The 20,420-nt window shown below is 42.6% G+C and overlaps 1 protein-coding gene across 4 annotated transcripts in view; it reads right to left on the bottom strand.

The window, feature by feature from the left end:
• LOC117367043 (probable E3 ubiquitin-protein ligase RNF217) overlaps nt 1-20,027 on the bottom strand; it is a 64,738-nt gene extending 44,711 nt beyond the window's left edge. The window contains exons 1-5 of one of the 4 annotated variants that reach the window (XM_033959247.1): nt 19,747-20,027; nt 19,552-19,626; nt 7,488-7,559; nt 6,796-6,870; nt 3,136-3,210 (exon numbers count right to left, since the gene is read on the bottom strand). In XM_033959247.1, coding sequence (XP_033815138.1) covers nt 3,136-3,210; nt 6,796-6,870; nt 7,488-7,559; nt 19,552-19,626; nt 19,747-19,801 — 352 coding nt within the window. In that variant the 5' untranslated portion in view covers nt 19,802-20,027. The remainder of the gene's footprint in view (nt 1-3,135; nt 3,211-6,795; nt 6,871-7,487; nt 7,560-19,551; nt 19,627-19,746) is intronic. The other 3 variants (XM_033959244.1, XM_033959245.1, XM_033959246.1) reach the window with 3 other exon arrangements.
• Nucleotides 20,028-20,420: the final 393 nt, after the last annotated feature.

The following is a 20,420-nucleotide window of genomic DNA, read 5'->3' as shown; positions in this document are numbered from 1 at the left end:
TACTCGCTAGTGATTTTTTCCCCTATTTACAGGTCCTTCATTATCTCCAGACCTCGGGAGTGGTGGGGGACTTGCGGGGTGGCAAGACTCCCTTTGAGTTGTTGTTGGGCCCGGTGCTTTGGAGTGGTACCCTGTCTGCTCTGTATCGGTGCCTTAATGTTCGGGGGGATGCCCCCCTCCCATACATGACAGCTTGGGAGGGGGATTGGGAGTCTGCTATCTCTTTGGACACGTGGAAGGACATTTGGAGAGAGGTATCATCGGCGGGTATTGCAGCCTTCTTGGTTGAAAATGGGTATAAGGTTCTCTTCCGATGGTACTATACCCCTCAGGTTTTGGCTCGATGGAGAGGGGCAGAGAGGGGCTGCGGGGAGGTGGGTACTTATCTCCATATGTGGTGGAAGTGTGGGAGTGTGAAAGGTTTTTGGGTGGAGGTTTTTGCTTGGGTCTCGCGAATTCTTGGTACACAGGTACCGGTGGAGTGGCAGCATGCTCGTCTGTATTGGCACCAATTAGATCTTGATTGGGGGGACTCCCTGTTTTGTAAGTTAGCTTTCACTGCAGCCCGGCTGGTCTTGGCCTCCTCTTGGAATCAAGTGCAGGCTCCCACGTGGCATTTGGTGGAGCAGCGATTGCTTAACTGGCAGCTTCTGTATCAGCTGACGGCTATGCAGCATGGTAAACGGCATGGCTATGCTCGTGTTTGGCGCAGCTTCCGGGAGTCTATTTTGTGAGGGCTGCTTGTGGGGTTGGAGTTGGGAAATGAGCTTGGGACCTGGGGGGCTTTGAGTCTGGGTGTTCTTATTCCCCTTCCTTACATTTAGTTGGTGCCTGGAGACCCTTTTATCCTTCTTTGTGGTTTGGGTTCTGTGCTTCGTCCCTGTGGGGTGGGGGGGGGGGAGGATTTTGCTGTGTTGTGGGTGGTTCTATAGCTTTTGCTTGTATAGTTTGGAATATTGCTATTGTATATTATGCTGGTAGTGCCTCTGATACTTCCTCTATGATGTTCTGTGATTTTGCTGTTGATGTCGTCTAAATAAAAACTTTTATTAGAAAAAAAAAAAAGATAGATGCACTGAGGACAAGCACATCTAAGAAATGGGTATTTTTTTAAAACAAAAATACATTTTTCTGTTTCAAAAATGATCATGTTCGCTGCTGGGTTTTTGTGTGTCTTCTGCAAATGCCCATATCAACAATTCCCCTCCACATCTGTTTACTTTGACTTTTTTACTAGGTCCTGGCTAATATTTCAGAAATATACATCACATTAAACAGAACTCATCTATTGATTAGAAAGGATACTGCTAAGTTATTTCTGAAAGATTTTCAGCTGCTTGTGCAATTTCCTCTGTATCTCATAGCAGCCATACAAGCAACAATACCAGAAATGACCTTATATGAAATAGGATCTGATTGGTTCACATAATGTGAAAAATGCAATTTGTGACATCATGGCCAAACTAGACCAATCAGATCAAACACTCAGGTATACATTTCTAGTTATTCTAGGGCAATTATTGCTATTTATTGCATGTACTCATAAATATTCTTATATTTAGATTTCAGCAAAGCCTTTGACACAGTTCCACATAGGAGGCTCTTGAATAAACTTGATGAGCTGAAGTTAGGGCCAAAGAGGTTAACTGGATTAGAAGCTGGTTGATAACAGATGCCAGAGGGTGGTAGTTAATGGAATTCATTCAATGGAAGGAAAGGTGAGTAGTGGAGTGCCTCAGGAATCGGTGCTGGGGCTGATTCTGTTCAATATATTGTATTTGTGAGTGATATTGCTGAAGGTTTAGATGGTTAGGTTTGCCTTTTTGCGGATGATACCAAGATTTGTAACAAAGTGGACACTCCAGAAGGAGTGGAAAATATGAAAAAAGATCTGCAAAAGTTAGAAGAATTGTCTAATGTCTGACAATTAAATTTCAATGCAAAGAAGTGCAGAGTGATGTATTTAGGGAGTAGAAATCTGAGGGAGCTGTATGTTTTGGGAGGTGAGAGGCTGACATGCATAGATGGGAGAGGGACCTTGGGGTTATAGTGTCTGAGGATCTGAAGATGAAGATACAGCGTGACAAGACAGTGGCTGTAGTCAGAAGGATGCTGGGCTGTATAGAGAGACGTGTAACCAGCAGAAGAAAGGAGGTGTTGATATCCACATACAGGTAGTTGGTGAGGCCCCACTTGGAGTACTGTGTTCAATTTTGGAGACTGTATATAGTGAAGGATATAAGAAGATTTGAAGCAATCCAGAGAAAGGCGACAAAAATGGTAAGGGGCTTGAGCTAAAACGCATACAAGAAGAAATTGGAAGATCTAAATATGTACTGTATACTCTTGAAGACAGGAGGAACAGAGCAGATATGATATAGACATTTAAATACATGAAAGGTATTAATACAGAACTAAATCTTTTCCAGAGAAGGAATAAGGGGAAAACTAGAGGGCATGAATTGAGATTGCAGGGTGGTAGACTTAAGAATAATGTTAGGAAATTCTTTTTGACAGAAAAGGTGTTGATGCCTAGAATACCCTCCCTAGAGAGATGATGGAGAGCAAAAGGGCGACAGAATTAAAAAAAAAAGCATTGGAGAACACAGAGGATCTCTAATCAGAAAGTACAATGTATAAATTGAAGAACTAGAGCTGGAACTGGGCAGATTTAGATGGTTTGTGTCCTGTATATGGTTAATAGATTTGGAATGGAATGGGAAGGCTTTTGGAATTTCAGTAATTTGGAATGGTTTAGTTAGGCTGGAGTGAGCTTCAACAGCAACTCCAGTAGTTGGAATCTAAGGACTATACTGGGCAGACTTCTACGGTCTATGGCCCAAAAATATAAGACAATTTAAACATAAATTTATAATGCATGTTACTGGGAAGACTGGATGGACCATTCAGGTCTTTAACTGCCGTCATTTAAGAAGTTTTGTTTTAACACTATTTGTTATCATTTATGATATTTTATTGTACATCGCTTAGAAATTGTTATAGGCGATACATCAAATAAAATTGAACTTGAACTTGAACTTGAACTATGTTACTATGCTGAATTTCTGCATGGTACACAAAAGGGCTTGTGTTCATGTAAAACACCTGGAATTATATGTAATAAAGAATTATTACCTGTGATTCCATCAGGTCCATAGAGAGACTCCAGTTGTTTTTTCATTTGGTCACGTAACTGTTTAGAAACAGAATCTGAAAGAAAGCAATGACAATGTCAACTAGATTAAAAAAAAATACAGTATACAGTATTAGTAGCTGCTTTGGCCTTAACTGCCTGAATTCCTATTAAACGGACTAAATTGCTTTCTTACCTGCATCGTCAGGAAATAGATATTGCTTATTTGCAAAGACTAAATTGTCTGATACAGAACATCTGAAACTTAAAACTGGTTGGGTGGGTGAGATCTTGTACTCTTCTTGTTTTGTGTTTATACAGGTGACCCTAAGTACATTCAGTTTTAATCTTTTAGTGGTATATGCTCCCACTAACTATGAACATACATTTTTCCAATCCTTGGTTAAGAAGGTCTTGGGGCATGAAGCTTCTCCCCTGATTTTGGCAGGGAATTTGAATCAAGTGCTTGATCCTTCTCTTGATAGGTCTTCCCCAGTCAGCAGCCTTCTGTTCCACATAAGGGGATTCCTTATTCATGTTCTACATTGGATATGGTAGATCCTTGGAGATTGTTACATCCAACTGAAAGATATTACACGCATCTCTCCCGTTCTCATTCAATGTGGTCCCTTATAGATTATGTTCTTGTTACCCAATCCTTGGCATATGGCTACATTTAGAACACGCTATCACTGACTCACTTTACCTTCAGTATGCTCCAATCATAACCCTTCCTTTACCCACAAAAACAAACCCCATCATATTTAGTACCTGGCAAGCTATTTGTCATATAGATTCCATTTCTGATTTAAAAAAATGGGCAGACTCTATCTCAGCTCCAATTTGGAACAATCTAAGAATAAAAATTAATAAAGAAGTAGTTGCTTGGAAACTAGCAACGACTGGGCGTATGGAACCTCGAATACTTGCTTAAGGAAGATAAATGGATCTCATTCTCTGATATTATGGCCAAATTCCAAATCCCCCCTCACAATACTTCAAATGGGTACAGCTGCACCACCATCTTAAATCTGCTTTTTCTTTCCCCTCATCCCTGTACAAATCACCTGACCTACCCTCCATGACTCTTTCTTTTTCCCTTTCTAAAGGTCAATCATCCAAATGGTATAAATTTATACAATCCAAATGCTATCATCCCCTATCAGACTCCATAACCAAATGGAACACGATATTACAAATGTCATTCACTGAACATACATGGTCAGCCATTTGGCCCAGACTCTTAAAATCTTTACGCTCAGCCTCACATTTGCAAGCAGCCCTATTTCTTTATCATAGGGCATTTGGGACCCCTAACAAATCAGCCAAACTAGCTAGATCAAATGATGGCTGTTGTTGGACATGCAGATCACATGATGGCTCACTTTACCATATGCTTGTCCCCATGTTTTTTGTTTTTTTGGAGGGCAGTTTGGTCAATGGTTATCATAATATTTCATATATCTGATCCTTTCTCTTTTGATATTTTAATTACTGGTTCATTGGCACTATCCTCCCCACTACACATGCATCATGATCGTCTCTTGATATCCTTGTTGTTTATTGCTATTAAGGTTATCCTCCAAAACTGGAAAGACTTCTCAAAACTAGATTTTAATCACTGGTGGAACTTTGTTTGTTTGCATATTAAATTTGAATGTCACATTGCTGAACGCCATAATTCGATATTATCATATACCAAAACCTGGTCCCAACTACTCGAATATTGTAAACTGGACTTTTGATGTTCTCCTCTTTCATCTAACCCTACACCTATGATTGTATTGTATAAACCTATCCTTCATTCTTATGGTATACATTTCACATTTCAGAACTTATACTACTGTTATTGTACGGATGATTGCTACACCTATTATATCTTTGCATATGTACTTTATACTTCTTATTAAGCAATTCGATATACTTAGAAACATAGAAATAGATGGCAGATAAGGGGCACGGCCCATCTAGTCTGCCCACCCCAATGACCCTCCCCTACCTTTCTCTTTGAATAGATCCCACTTGTCTATACCATTTGGCCTTAAAATCAGGCACGCTGCTGGCCTCAATAACCTGAAGTGGAAGACTATTCCAGTGATCAACCACCCTTTCAGTGAAAAAGAATTTCCTGGTGTCCCCGTGCAGTTTCCCGTCCCTGATTTTCCACGGATGCCCCCTTGTTGCCGCGGGACCCTTGAAAAAGAAGATATCTTCTTCCACCTCGATGCGGCCCATCAGATACTTGAATGTCTCGATCATGTCACCCCTCTCTCTGCGTTCCTCGAGTGAGTACAGCTGCAACTTATCCAGCCGTTCCTCGTACGGGAGATCCTTGAGTCCCGAGAACATCCGGGTGGCCATTCTCTGGACCGACTCCAGTCTCAGCACATCCTTACGGTAATGCGGCCTCCAGAATTGCACACAGTATTCCAGGTGGGGCCTCACCATGGATCTATACAATGGCATAATGACTTCAGGCTTACGGCTGACAAAACTCCTGCGTATGCAACCTATGATTTGCCTTGCCTTGGATGAAGCTTGCTCCACTTGATTGGCAGTCTTCATGTTCTCACTGACGATCACCCCTAAATCTCGTTCTGCTTCAGTTCTTGTTAGGATCTCGCCATTAAGGGTGTAGTCTTGCATGGATTTTGGCTGCCCAAGTGCATGACTTTGTATTTTTTTGCATTAAAGCTGAGTTGCCAGGACCTAGACCAGCGCTCCAGTAGGAGTAGGTCGTGCATTATGTTGTCGGACATTGAATTTATGTCTGTTGTGCTTTTGCCCACTACATTGCTTAGTTTGGCGTCATCGGCGAATAATGTTATTTTACCTCGCAGCCCTTCTGCCAAGTCTCTTATAAAGATGTTGAATAGGATCGGGCCCAGGACTGAGCCCTGCGGCACGCCACTGATTACGTCCGTCATTTCGTAGGGGGTGCCATTCACCACTACCCTCTGAAGCCTACCTCCAAGCCAGTTCCCAACCCATTTCATCAATGTGTCGCCCAATCCTATAGAACTCATCTTGCTCAGCAACCTGCGGTGTGGTATGCTATCAAATACTTGGCATGTGTTAATACTTGTTATCATCTGCTTCCCTTTTGGAAGCATTTCCACTGTTTGTATTATGTTCTTGTTCTAATAAAATCAATAAAATTTTCTGAACTACAAAAAAAAAAGAAAATCGGGGCAGTAAGGAATCTATTCGTTAAGACAAATGAAATTCGGTATAGGACACTGGTGTGCTATTCTCAGTCACTTCTTAAGCGGCCGCCGAGACCGGCATCCTATACAGAATCATCCCCTAAGTGTATAGCTCTCAATAGAGACTGCCCCAGTTTTGTTGGATGGGCTGAGAACTTTCAGCAGTCCCTTGTATACATTTCTAGTTATTCTAGTGCAATTATTGCTATTTATTGCATGTACTACTGAATTTTTGCATGGTACAAAAAAGGGCTTTTGTTCATGTAAAACACTAGCTCCCTCTTTTACAAAACTGCGATAGCAGTTTCTATCGCAGGGAGCCGCGCTGAATGACCCGCGCTGCTCCCGATGCTCATAAGAACTCAATGAGCGTCGGGAGCAGCGCGGGCCATTCAGCGTGGCTATCGCAGTTTCTAAAAGGAGGCATAGGTATTGTAAGTAATAAATAATTATTACCTGTGATTCTGTCAGGTCCATAGAGGGCCTCAAGTTTTTTTTTAATTTGGTCACATGTCTGCTTAGAATCAGAATCTGAAAGAAAGCAATGACAATGCCGACTAGATTAAAAAATACAGTATATTGGTATTAGCAGCTGCTTTGACCTTAACTGCCTGAATTCCACCACCTGCAGATTGTGGTTTCCTTTAAACTCTGTAGTAGAAAAACAGATCCCCCCTAATTCTATAACAGGTCATCTAAATATAAGCGCTATATGTGATCTTAAATTTATAGAAAACTGCCATCCACATGGATAAGTGTAGTTGTACTTGTAAATGGCAACTACATGCTGAGCACTATTATATAATATATGCATGAAATAGCTTTGTGTGAAATTGAAAGGTTGCATTCACAGAGGAGGAGCATAGGCGGTGGGGCACAGATGGGGCTGACATCTACATGCTTAGTTTATAGAATACTGGTCTTTATTCACGCTAATGCTGCATTTAGGAACTTGTAATTACACAAACCATCAATCTATTGTAAAAGTGCACACTTAAAAATAGGCATGATGTTACAGGTTTAAACTAGTATTTCATAAGAGCACTTATATAAATGTCATGCAATAAGCAGTAGAAATTAGGTACCTATATTTTGGCAACTCATTAGAATTGCCTCCTTTGTGAAAATAACTTAATAAAATATGTTACCTTGGATTTCAACAGTTCTGTTAGCTTCTAGCTTCTGTTCAGATGAGGAGGGACTCTGAATCGGCTTGGATTCTATAAGAACAGAAACATACAGAGCAACATCACAGAAGCTGACAGAGAAGAATCACTGACTATCTAATCTGCCCAGGGCAGGATTAACCAATAGGCCAACTAGGCTCGTACCTAGGACCCGAAGTTGTCAGGAGGGCCCGATAAAATAGAGGACTCGTTTTGGGTTTTTTTCCCTTGGCAACACGGGCCCCCCGGGAAAGATTGGCAACGCTGGGCCCTCCCCGGAAAGATCGGCAGCGCTGCCCCCCCCCCCCCAGGAGATCGAAAACACCGCCCTCCCCCGGCATCGCAATCAACCAACCTGAATAAGTGACATCAGAGGGGGTGGCCTAGCAGATGCAAAGAGTTGCTGCAAGGTCCCATGATGACTGTGTCTGCCGGCTCTGCTTAGGGAAGAGGTAAGTGACGTCGGAGGGATTGGACTGGCAGACGCAGTCTTCACGGGACTTTGCAGCAACTTTTTGCATCTGCCAGTCCACCCCTTCAAACGTCACTTATTCAGGTTGGTTGATGGCGATGCCAGGGGAGGGCGGTGTTGTCTATCTCCCAGGGGGGTGGGGGGAGGGCAGCGCTGCAGATATTTCCAGGGGGGGCCCAGCACTGCTGATCTTTCCAGGGGGCCCCAGCGTTGCTGATCTTTCCAGGTGGGTGTCCCAGCACTACCAATCTTTCCCGGGAGGCCTGCGTTGCCAAGGAAAAAAAACACCGGGTCCTCTGTTTCTTCAACGGGCCCCCTCTGACCTAGAAGGGTGGTGGAAGGAGAGAAAGGGATTTTTGGTGCAGGGAAAGGGGGAAGGATACTGGATGGAATTGGGTTGGAGGGAAAGAAAGGGGGCAGATGCTGATGGAATTGGTGTGCAGGGAAAGGGGGAAAACATAAGGGGGAAGGATACTGGATGTAATTGGGTTGGAAGGAAAGAAAAGGGGCTGATGCTGATGGAAGTGGAGGGAAGGGAGAGGAGAGAGTGAAATTCCAGACTATGGGGGTGTGGGTGTGGGAGAGGGAAGGGAAGGGAAGGGAAGAAGAGAGGAGAGGAGAGGAGAGAGATGCCAGACTATTGGAGGAGGGAATGGAAGAAGATGGATTCCAGACCAATGGGAGTGAAGGGAAAAATGGAAGGGGGCGGCATACAATTTCTGGAAGTGGCTCAGAAGGACAGAAAATGAAAGTAAGAGAGTGACAAGAAGATGAGGAGAACTGAAACCAGACAAGACAAAGGTAGAAAAAAAATTTATATATATATATTTTTTGCTTTAGGGGACATGCATTGCTGTTTCTCTGGTGTTGCACTGTATGCAGAGTCCAGCATCTTGTTGGTTTTATTTAACCTTTGTCTATGTATTTTTATTTTATCCCCCCTTTTACAAAACTGTAGAGCATTTTTTTAGCGCTGTCTGTGGCTAAAAACCATACAACAGCTTTGTAAAAGGGGGGGGGGGGGAGAGAGGTTAGTTTGTGATTAGTTATTCCATACTAGGCAAAGGTGTTTTCTGTGTTCTGTTTGTATGAAAGACATGGTTTTTTGTTAGTGTTGACTAGCCTTGTTTGGCGAAATGCATCAGGCATGGTTCTTGGGAGCACCTTGAATTAATCTGATTTGAATCTCCTTATTTTCTGCCAATCTTCTTTTGTTTCACGTTGGATTCTTTGGTGGACTGCTTGCCTTGTTTTGTTGCAAATTACTATACATGGAGTGGAACGTACTAGAGGAGTTACAGATTTGGTTGTTTATACATACATATGGGTTATAGTTGGTTGATGTAGAGTGAGGCAGTTGAGAGGCGTTGTAAACTTGGTTATTAATATAGACATATTTCGGATAGTATTACTGCTTTACAAATATTTGAACACTTTCATATATGCATAGAAATGGTTCAGAGTTAAATTCCTGGGTAAGTAAGTGGGAAGGGAAGGAAGGGGGATTTGTTCAGAGATGTTTGGGGGTTGCACTGTGCACTGATATACTAGTCTTTGTTTGTTTTGAATTAAAAAAAAAAAAAGAAATGCAAGTGGAAATAAAGAAGTAAAGAGATGGGCAGGGGACATGGGCGGTGCAGGGCTAGGGGGCCCAGTGTACTTGTGTGCCTAGGGGCCCTCGAAGAATTAATCCTGCCCTGATGTTTCTGCCAAACTAGATCTAAGGATATCAAGTGCACAAGTTTGATTACCTGCAGGACATTGTTTCCTGTTAATTTATTCCTTAGCTATAAATTCAACCAAACTCAGGCTCTCTTTTACAAAGCCAATTTTTTATTCTCCGAGAATTGTTTACATGAATTTATTCAGGTACTCAAGCATGTTTCCCTGTCTGTACCAGTGGGCTCACAATCTATCTAATGTAATGGGCAGATTAAGTGACTTTCCCAATGTCACAAGCAGCAGCATGGATTTGAACCCACAACCTCAGGGTGCTGAGGCTTTAGCTTTAACCACTGCGCCATACTCTACCTTTGCTTGAAGTGCTAAATGCTCCGACACTCATAGGAATTCTCAATGACATGTTTCTGTTCCCACACAACATAGCAGCCTCTAGCAAGCCTTACATAAGCAACATGGTGTCTGGAAGAAATACAAATTCTCCTAGTCAATGAGCAACCTCCTAGCAGTCATGTATGGCCAATGAGGAAAGATTGCTTGGGTTTTGGCCAGGCACTAGTGACCTGGATTGGCCACCATGAGAACAAGCTATTGGGCTTGATGGACCTTTGGTCTGACCCAGTAAGGCTATTCTTATGTTCTTATGACTGTACTGGCCAAGTGGCAAAAGGCAAGCTCAAAATCTCTATGGCCCTGGCAAAGCCTCAATATGTGTACCCATGGTTGTGAACCCATCCCTTGCTAGGTTTATGATAGGCAAGGGATGCCAATTAGAGAGTTAATGATTAGACATACACCTGGGGAAGTCTCTGCCACCCAGTATCAGATCTCTACCTCAAAAAGACATTGTCTGGGTTGGACAGGCTCTGATACACCCCAGTCTACCAGCTCTGCACTAGGAGACGATATAGTGAGCACATAGTTGGCACACATATTAAAAAAAGTAAATGTCTGTCAGCCATCAGCTATGGCCACCTAAGGTGGCAAGGCTGGAAGCTACACCAGCTCCCTCACCCCCCAAAATATAGTGACGATATCATCATTGTAGCATATATAAGTTATGACCCCAGAACTACCACCTGCATCATACATTTACCTATACAAATATAGCTACATTTAAATAACATAAGGTATAACTACTACTACTACTACTTATTACTTATATAGCGCTGAAAGGCATATGCAGTGCTGTACATTTTGACATTTATAGACAGTCCCTGCTCAGAACTTACAATCTAACTTGGACAGACAGACATGACATCAATAACATTAAAGAACATAAGAACATAAGAAGTTGCCTCCACTGGGTCAGACCAGAGGTCCATTGTGCCCAGTGGTCCGCTCCCGCGGCGGCCCATCAGGTCCACGACCTGTGAAGTGGTTTCTGACTATTCCTGTAACCTACCTCCACTTCTATCTGTACCCCTCAATCCCCTTTTCTTTCAGGAACCTATCTAGACCCTCCTTGAACCCCTGTAGCGTGCTCTGGCCTATCCCTAGTGGTGAAAAAATAGTAATCAAAATTACAAATTATATCCAATAATTTCCTACTTCTATGAAAAAGTGCATTTTTTGAACATACAAGCATGGTTCAAAGCTAAGTACTTTTTGTAGTTACTTTTTCAGTTGGATGAAATAGTGCATAAGAATTAAAAGAAGAATGAAAATTGGTTCTAAATTGAAAATACATACACTAGTTATAGAAAGATTTTAAATTAAAAAGAAAGAAAATCCTTTTAAAAATGGTATAAAAGTATGAGAGCACAAAACTAGTTACTATTAAAAGTTTTTTAAGTAAATATTTATAAGTAAGTCTTGAATAAACTAAATAAGGGGATAAATGGTATGTTAAATAATGTTAAAATACACATGTTTATGGCCAATGATTGGAGCAAGGAGCGGAATATCTACTCCGACAAACTCAGTCTGTGAATACGACTGTGCGTAGGCTCCATTACTGAGGCCTTTCCCTTTGTACATATATCTTTAGATATTGCACTTTTTCATAGAAGTGGGAAATTATTGGATATAATCAATAACATTGACATAAATCACTAGAACTGTCAATGACAGATGTGGGATTTGAATACAGACCCTTATACGGCTCACCTTTAGTGGTGTAACTAGTACTGAATGAGCCCTGGGTAGAAAAATGAAAAATGGACCTCCTATCATACCATCTCTCTCAAGGTAACAGAAAAATTAAGGCAGATAAAGATCATATGCCCTATCCAGTCTGCCTTCCATGCAATCTACTATCCCATCCTCTCCCTTAGAGATCCAATAGTTTATAGTTTATTAGAATTTGTTATGTCTTACAAGTAGGGTTACCAGGCGCTCGGGAAAACCTGGACATGTCCTCTTTTTAGAGGACTGTCTGGGTGCCCGGATAGACTTTCTAAAACCCGGTAATTTGTCCAGGTTTTGGAAAGCCCCAACTTCCCGGCTGCATCTGGAGGGCCTCTGAGCATGCACGGATGATGTCACATGCATCTATGCATGCTTGAAGACTCTCAAGTTGCGGCCTGGAGTTAAAAACCTCAAAGACAAGGCTTTGTGAGGGGGGAGCTAGAGGCAGAATGGGGTGGGACTGGAGGTAGAACAGGGCATGGCTAGGGGGGGCGGAACAGAGTGGGGCCATGTGTCCTGGTTTCTCCAGACAAAAATCTGGTAACCCTACTCATATGCTAACTCACAGAATTGTGCAGTGTACAATCAGGTAAGAACTACAGTCCTAAACATTATTAAAAGCTTAATAGAATAACAATGTTTCCCTACAAATACTTCATGGAAGATTATGCCAGGTAAAATGTGCTAAGAAATAAAAGGTACTATGCCTAGATGTTTCAAGTTGAATGGACTTAGGACCTGATAGCACCAATTGAGTCATTAATGGACCATAAAACATGAGTACTAGCATAAACTCGTAACAATGTACCTATATTTAGATGTGTGCATTCACGACAAGTCAATGGTTGGTGTAAATGTGAGTACCTAAATACAGCATTTACATGCATAGGTTATAATATTCTGTAAATTATGCATGTAACATGGCCCTGCCTGTGCCCCACCCACACACTAAGCCATCTTCACATGCACAGAATAAAGTGGAGATTAGTGTGGATGGCAGCATTCTTTAAATATAAATGCATAAATAGAATTTCTATTTAGGTGACCTGTTATAGAATTAGGTGTCTGTGTTTTCTGCTACAGAGTTTAAAGAAACCCAAAATCTACAGGTGATGTTATTTAGCAGTGAAAGTAAAAGTGGCTGCTGATATTAATATACTGTTTTCATTAGTCATTGTCATCGCTGTTCTTTCAGATCCAGTTTCTAAGCATACATGTGACATAGAGGAAGAGGGTTGGAGAGATGCCAGATTGGGGGTGGAGGAGTGGGAGGGAAGCAGAGGGAAGTGAGAGCGAGAGAGAGAGAGAGAGAGAGAGAAAGAGAAAGAGAGCGACCTGGAATAAAGGTGAGGGGGAAGGGAGGTGCAGAGATGCTGAGGGTGGGAGAGCAAAGGGGGAGGGTTGAGAGAGATACCAGGGAGAAAATGGAAGGGCTTATTATTTGGCCATTTTTCTGCAATAATGGACCATTGTAGAAAATGTCTAGAGCAAAAATAGGATGTTTGAGGCTAGAAATGTTTCAATAATGAATTAGTGGCAAAAGTTATTAAAACTGACCAGATGACTACTAGAGAGATTAAGGCATAACCCCACCTTAATGCTCCAGTGGTCACTGACCCCCTCCCATCTCAAAATATGTGAAAGAAACAGTACATAGCATCCTGAAAGACAGCTTCAGATTTATGACCAGTTCTATCAGAGCAACAAACAAGTTCCTGGAGTACTAGTCTAGTGTTCAATCCAGGCCGATATTCCACTCTAACTAGTATACTTGTGATGGAAAATGCAAGCCCTTCATAACCCACCTAAAACCTATTGTACCCAATTGTACACCTCAACAATAGCTCTTATGTCCTCAGGTGTCACCTATATGTAGGTACAGTAGGTTTTGGGTGGATTTTGGAGGGTTCACCATTCAATATAAGGGGTTATGGTGAGATGTTACCTGGGAATTTTATATGACGTTCAATGCAGTGCTCCCTAAGGTGCTTCACTGCTCTGCTGGAATATGTGTGTGTCCAGTCTACTAAGAACGCTGGCCCTGCCTACATCCTAGTGTTATTTTTTAATCTTTGTGCATTTTTCATTTAGACTTTTTTTTTAATGGTTCTGAAACCTATACGCACTGAGCACAATAACATCTAAGAAATAGCCATTTTTGGATGTTTTCTGCAAAACATCTAAACTCAGATTTAGACCTCATATTAAAAATACCCTTCCACGTAATCTGTGGTTTGTTCTGCAGGTGGCAATATCCATTGCAGGATAGTGTTTTCTGAGTGGCTGCTCCTGAGGAAGCTGTGGAGGGCCATTTTCGACATGACATCTAAATCCAAGTTTAGACATTTTGCAGGAAAACACACAAAAATCCAATACCAAACATGACCATTTTCAAAACTGCAAAATGTCTTATTTTTTTTTTTTTTTTAACAAAAATGGGTGTGATTATGCTCTGTGCATCTGTCTTTTTAAACCATTACAAACCCCCCAACATGTCCAAATGAAAAATGCACAGAACAAGCCATTGGGATGTAGAAGGGGCCACAATTTTTAGTAGACTAGCCACACAGACATCCCAGCAGAGCAGAGGGGTACCTTTGGGGGACACTACAGTGAACATCACATAAAAGGTTCCAGATACACATTTCACCATAACCCCCTTATGATGAGCCCTCCAAAACCTCCTGGACCCATCTGTACACCACAACAATAGCCCTTATGTCTGGAGGTATCACCTATATGTGGGTATAGCAGATTTTTGGTGGGTATTGGTGGGCTTACACTCTCTACCACAAGTGTAGTAGCTAGAATGGGATAAGGGCTGGAGTCCCTATCTCTAGAGTTCACTAAACCACTCACTAGGCTATTCTAGGAACCTGCTCGCTGCTCTACTAGAACAGGTCATAACATCTTTGGAGATGGGAGTGGTTCAATGACCACTGGAGGAGTATGGGGGTTCATGTTTTCATCCCCCCAGTGGTCATCTGGTCAGTTTGGGCATCTTTTTAACACTTATTCATTATTAAAATAGGTCTAATCACAGATGTCTAAAGTGTGCCCTGGACTTATTCTTAAATGTTTGATTATGGCAGAAAAACATCCACGTCATAAGCCTGCCCTAGTTCTGCCCATATCAAATCTCTAACACGTCCCCTTGAGATTTAGACAAACTACTGACCAACAGCATAGATATCTGTCTACAAAATAAGTTTTAAAAATAGCACAATGAGCAGTACGCAGCGGCCGCTAAGAAGGCAAACAGAATGCTAGGCATAATCAAGAAGGGTATTACAACCAGAACGAAAGAAGTTATCCTGCCATTGTATCGGGCGATGGTGCATCCGCATCTGGAGTACTGCGTCCAATATTGGACGCCGTACCTTAAGAAGGATATGGCGTTACTCGAGAGGGTTCAGAGGAGAGCGACGTGTCTGATGAAGGGAATGGAAAACCTTTCATACGCTGAGAGATTGGAGAAACTGGGTCACTTTTCCCTGGAGAAGAGGAGACTTAGAGGGGATATGATAAAGACTTACAAGATCATGAAGGGCATAGAGAGAGTAGAGAGGGACAGATTCTTCAAACTTTCGAATAATAAAAGAACAAGAGGGCATTCAGAAAAGTTGAAAGGGGACAGATTCAAAACAAATGCTAGGAAGTTCTTCTTTACCCAACGTGTGGTGGACACCTGGAATGCACTTCCAGAGAGTGTAAAAGGGCAGAGTACGGTACTGGGGTTCAAGAAAGGATTGGACAATTTCCTGCTGGAAAAGGGGATAGAGGGGTATAGATAGAGGATTACTGCACAGGTCCTGGACCTGTTGGGCCGCCGCGTGAGCGGACTGCTGGGTACGAAGGACCTCAGGTCTGACCCAGCAGAGGCATTGCTTATGTTCTTATAGAAAGGTTTGACAAGAAAAATATCTCTCTGTCCCTTTATGCCACTTTTTGGACATTTTTCTTTTTTGAAAAATGAGCCTCTTATTGTGAGATGGAGGACTCAATTTAACATATGCCATTTCAGCTAAGTGTTTCTATTCTTCTTTAAATTTAAATTTATTGGTTGTCACTCATAGATACTTGAATGAGGAGGTTTTTCAGCTTGTGATGGTTTTTCAGTTATGCTTTTGAGAACTGAAGCTCCATAAATGACATCTGAAGTCTTTTCCTCCCATAAAAAATACATAATTAATGTAATTATAGTATTGGAAAGGTAAAGGTTTTTTTTGTGTTTATGCTAAATATTTTTATCACTGTATAATAATCAAGATACAGAAGCCCATGAAATCTTGCAGATAGATGATATTGAGCCTCTGTCAAAAGACAATAAGAAGCAATATGCAGTAACAATTATGCATATTTACTCTGGATTAATTGCAATGTTGTCATTTGTGATTAGAAGAGCACTATGAAACAGGGGCATAGCTAGACCTGCCATTTTGGGTGGGCCCAGATTTAACCTGGATGGGCCTAGGCCAGGGATCTCAAAGTCCCTCCTCGAGGGCCGCAATCCAGTCGGGTTTTCAGGATTTCCCCAATGAATATGCATTGAAAGCAGTGCATGCACATAGATCTCATGCATACTCATTGGGGAAATCCTGAAAACCCGACTGGATTGCGGCCCTCGAGGAGGGACTTTGAGACCCTTGGCCTAGGCCTATCTTTTCCTTCCCACCTCACTTCCATACATAGATAGTTGTTTTTTTAACCTTCCCCTTCACCTCTGCATCTACCTCTCCCTCTCTTTTTCCTTTCACTTCCATTCACTTTGTCCCTACTTACATCTTCATCTTTATCCTCTCATTTGCCCCAAATTGGCATCTGCTCATTGAAAAGCCAGGGGAGCAGTAGCCTGGCATCTGCCCATCTGTCTCTCAAACCTCTTGTCCCTGGTCTACCTCACAGCCAATCCTGGCAGCAATTCCTGAAGGCAACCTGCATTGGTGCTACAGGCTTCTTTGTACTGTGACCCCACCAGTTAAGAAACAGGACGTGATATCATCAAGGGCAGTCTACAGGGCTAGTGTGGGTTAATTATAGGAATCACCACCAGGGATGGCTCTGAAGTAGACCTTATGCTGGCTGTCAGGTGGGCACCACTGCTGGGTGGGCCTGAGCCTTTGGAGAAGCTGGTAAGGTAAGGTGAGGAGGGATGGGATGTGGGATCTAGACCAGAGGTGCTAAGGGAAAACTGGAAAACAGGAGAAAGGAAAGGATTCTTGGACATAGGAAGTCACAAGAGAGAGAAAGCTGCTGCATGGGGGGGGGGGGGAGAGAAGGTCAAGAGAGGGAGAGATGCTGCATGGGGGGGAGACAGGCAAGAAAGGTAGAAATGTTGGGATAGGCAGTGGAAGGTACAGAAGGAAAGATGCTACATGGGGGGGGGAGGAAATGTTGGAACTAGGATGCATGAAAAGAAGGAAGATAGAGGGAGGGGTGTTGGATATAGCAGTGGAGGGAACAGAGAGAGAGATGTTTATATTTATATTTATTGAAAATTTTTATACCGCTTGTAATGACCGGGCCATCAATTCAAAGTGGTTTAGGAGAGATGCACAGGAAGGAGAGGGGAGAAAGAAGGAAATGTTGGAAATCCAGGGGCAGAAAAGATCGAAAGAGAGATGCTAGACAATGGGAAGGAGGGAAGAGAGAGGGAGAAATACTGGACCATGGAGAAAGGGGGGCAAGATGTAAGTGAAAAGAGACAGGGATATGCTGGGGGGGGGGGGATGGAGTCAGGGTCATTTTAGACATTGTGGGGTCCAGGGCAGAAATTAAGAAGGGGCCCCCTCCCCTCAAGATCTTCCCACCATTACTACCATATATACTACAACTTTAGTTTAATTCTTTAAGGTGTCTCTCATGGAGCAAATGTTTTTCATGGTACATTATAATTGATATTATAAAATTGCAAAACCAAATTTGAGAGTTATTTAAAGTTCTTTAAGCTATGCATGGGTAATTGTAACGATAGTGAAACGAAAGTAGATAGAATAGAATTGCTAATCAATGTAGTGGCCTACCAAGAGGGAGGGTGGTCTGCCCCCAGTGCATGCCCCAAGGGGGTGCACAGCCGGCCACCTTCCCTATTCTGCCACTGCTGCTTTCCTTAACCAGCAGCAGCAGTAGTAAACTGTAAACAGGGGTGTCCAGTGGTTGTTCAGCTTCTGGCCTGCTCCCCTGCTCAAAGCCGTGGATGTCGGCTCCTCGTGCGATCCACAGCTGTGTCGGAAGCGTTCCCTCTGATGTCATGATGTCAGAGAGAAGGCTTCCGATGCAGCCGCAGGTCGCGTGAGGTGTAGATGCCCTTGGCTTTGAATAGAAAACCGGCTGCAGCATGCTGGACAGGGAAGATAAATGTTGTTGTTGCACAGGGAAGGGGGAGGGGGTAGAAATGCTGCACAGGCAAGGGGGGAGAAATGCTACACAGGCAAGGGGGGGGAGAAATGCTGCTGCTGCACAGGGAAGGGGGTAGAAATGCTGCACAGGCAAGGGGGGAGAGAAATGCTGCTGCTGCACAGGGAAGGAAGGGGGAGAGAAATGCTGCTGCTGCAGCACCCAATTGGGGAGAGAGAGGGAAGGAGGGAGAAGTAAGACAAGGGAGAGAAACCAGAGATGCCAAGTCCATAGGAGGGAGGTAAAGGAAAAAAAGGAAAGGAGATATCAGACTATGGAGGGGGAGGAAAAGATGCCATGGCATGGGGGAGGGAAGGGAAGGAGATAGAGATACCAGACCATGGTGTGGAGTGGGAAGGAAGAAAGGAAAGGAGAAGAGAAAGAAAGAGATGCCAAAGCATAAGGGAGGGGGTGGAGACAGAAAAATGGAGAGGGGGTGAAGCTGAAATGAATCATGCGCAAAGAGAGAAGGGACACAGGATATACAGTTTATTGAAGGGACATAGAAAGAGGGAAGATGCCATATGGAAGAAAGAGAGAGTGGACAATAGATGGAAGGGGCAGAGAGTGTGTGGGCAGTAGATTGAAGGGATAGAGAGAGAGGGCAGAAGCTGGGGGGAAGGGGCAAAGAGAGGGCAGATGCATGGAAGGGAGAGAGGACAAATGTATAGAAAGAAGAGAGCAAAGAGAAGATGATTAAAAGCAAAAATGACAAGTAGTATTGTAACTGTATTTATAAAAGTTTATAAATAGGAAATGGAAATAAGGCAATTTTTTGGACTAAACCCTTTTCCTCAGGTCAGGACAGGATACCATAACAGCAGTATACTGTACTGTTCTGAACAAAGATTTGGCCTCTGAAAGCTAATTGAAAAATGGATTAGTCCAATAAAATGGTATTTTCTTATTTCTCATTATTTGTTTTATTTTTATTTGTTAATTTGTAAAGTGGTGATTGTTATGTATCAGTTTTTTCAAATTTATATCTACTGTTTTTATATTTTGCACAGTATTAGGGGACATGTGTCACTGTTTTTGTGGTGTTGTGGTATATAGTTCTTAAGGCTACTGGTTGAATTAGGCAGAACTCCCCCCGGGCTGGTCTAGTGGTAGGCAGGCCCCCCCCCCCCATACCTTTTTAAAAAAAAACTTCCTTTTGTCCAGCATTATATCAGCAGGAGTTTTTTGCGCTCCTGCCCCTTCCTCGCTGGACGGCTGTCCTCACTTCCGGCTGAGCGGCGTACAAGGCAGGTGCGAGATTTTCACGCTCCCGCCTGGTCCCACGCCGCTCCCTGCATGGCTGCTGTTAGCTCTTGCGACTCAACATGACATCCACATTACTATGTTGCTTAGTTAAAGAAACCATACCTGTGATTCCAGAGGATTTGGAGATGGTGTCCCATTGTTTTTTCAAGACTTTAACATTCTGGCTCTGGTCAGGGTCTAAACAAAGAGACAATTTCAGAAATGAAAACTGTTAGCAACATCTGAAACAGATGCTTTGGTTGCAGTTTTACTAAACATTTTAAAAAGTCTCCTAAGTGGGAATGAAATAAGAATTACTTGGAATTTCTTCAGCTGTGTAGATATCCTCGAAGCTTTCAGTAGAGCCAGACATGGTGGGGCTGATACTGTGTTTAGGTATGTGAGAAAAAACACAGAGCAATCAACCAAAGTACAGGTTTGACTGCTGACCTCTTGCAACAACTGCTTTAACTTTCATTTTCCTGAGGTATTGCCTTAAGTTTATTGGTTCAGGAGGGTGTATTTGATTCCTTTCCTGGGCTGGAAAAACTTCTAATTTAAAGTGACAGTGTCACTTGAAAAAGCAAAGCCAAACAAATGGAATGTTTCAGAAGATACCTAATGTTTTCAACCCAGAAACCACTTGAAAATTCAGAGAAAAAGGCAGGTAACCATTTATAGCCTAGTTATTCTTATTGGGGTTTTTTTCATTGACATTTTATGCAAAACAGATAACATCAATTATCAACAACTAACAAATAATAGTCCATAAACATAGTACACAGACTTGTTCCCATCTCTCCAATAAAGCCTCTTCCCCTACACTCCTCCTCCTAACAAAGGGCTAGATTCACTAAGCTCACCTTTGTTGGGCGATCCATGGGTGATCCGTGGCCGAGTCTTGCTGGGCGACTGATTCACTACGAGTCCTCATGAAAATTAATGTGATCAGAGGCACACCCCACAGCGACCCCACAGATCGCTGCAGAGCG

This window comes from Geotrypetes seraphini, chromosome 9 (genome assembly GCF_902459505.1).
Source record: "Geotrypetes seraphini chromosome 9, aGeoSer1.1, whole genome shotgun sequence".
NCBI classification, from domain to species: domain Eukaryota; kingdom Metazoa; phylum Chordata; class Amphibia; order Gymnophiona; family Dermophiidae; genus Geotrypetes; species Geotrypetes seraphini.
This window is presented reverse-complemented; position numbering and strand designations above follow the sequence as displayed.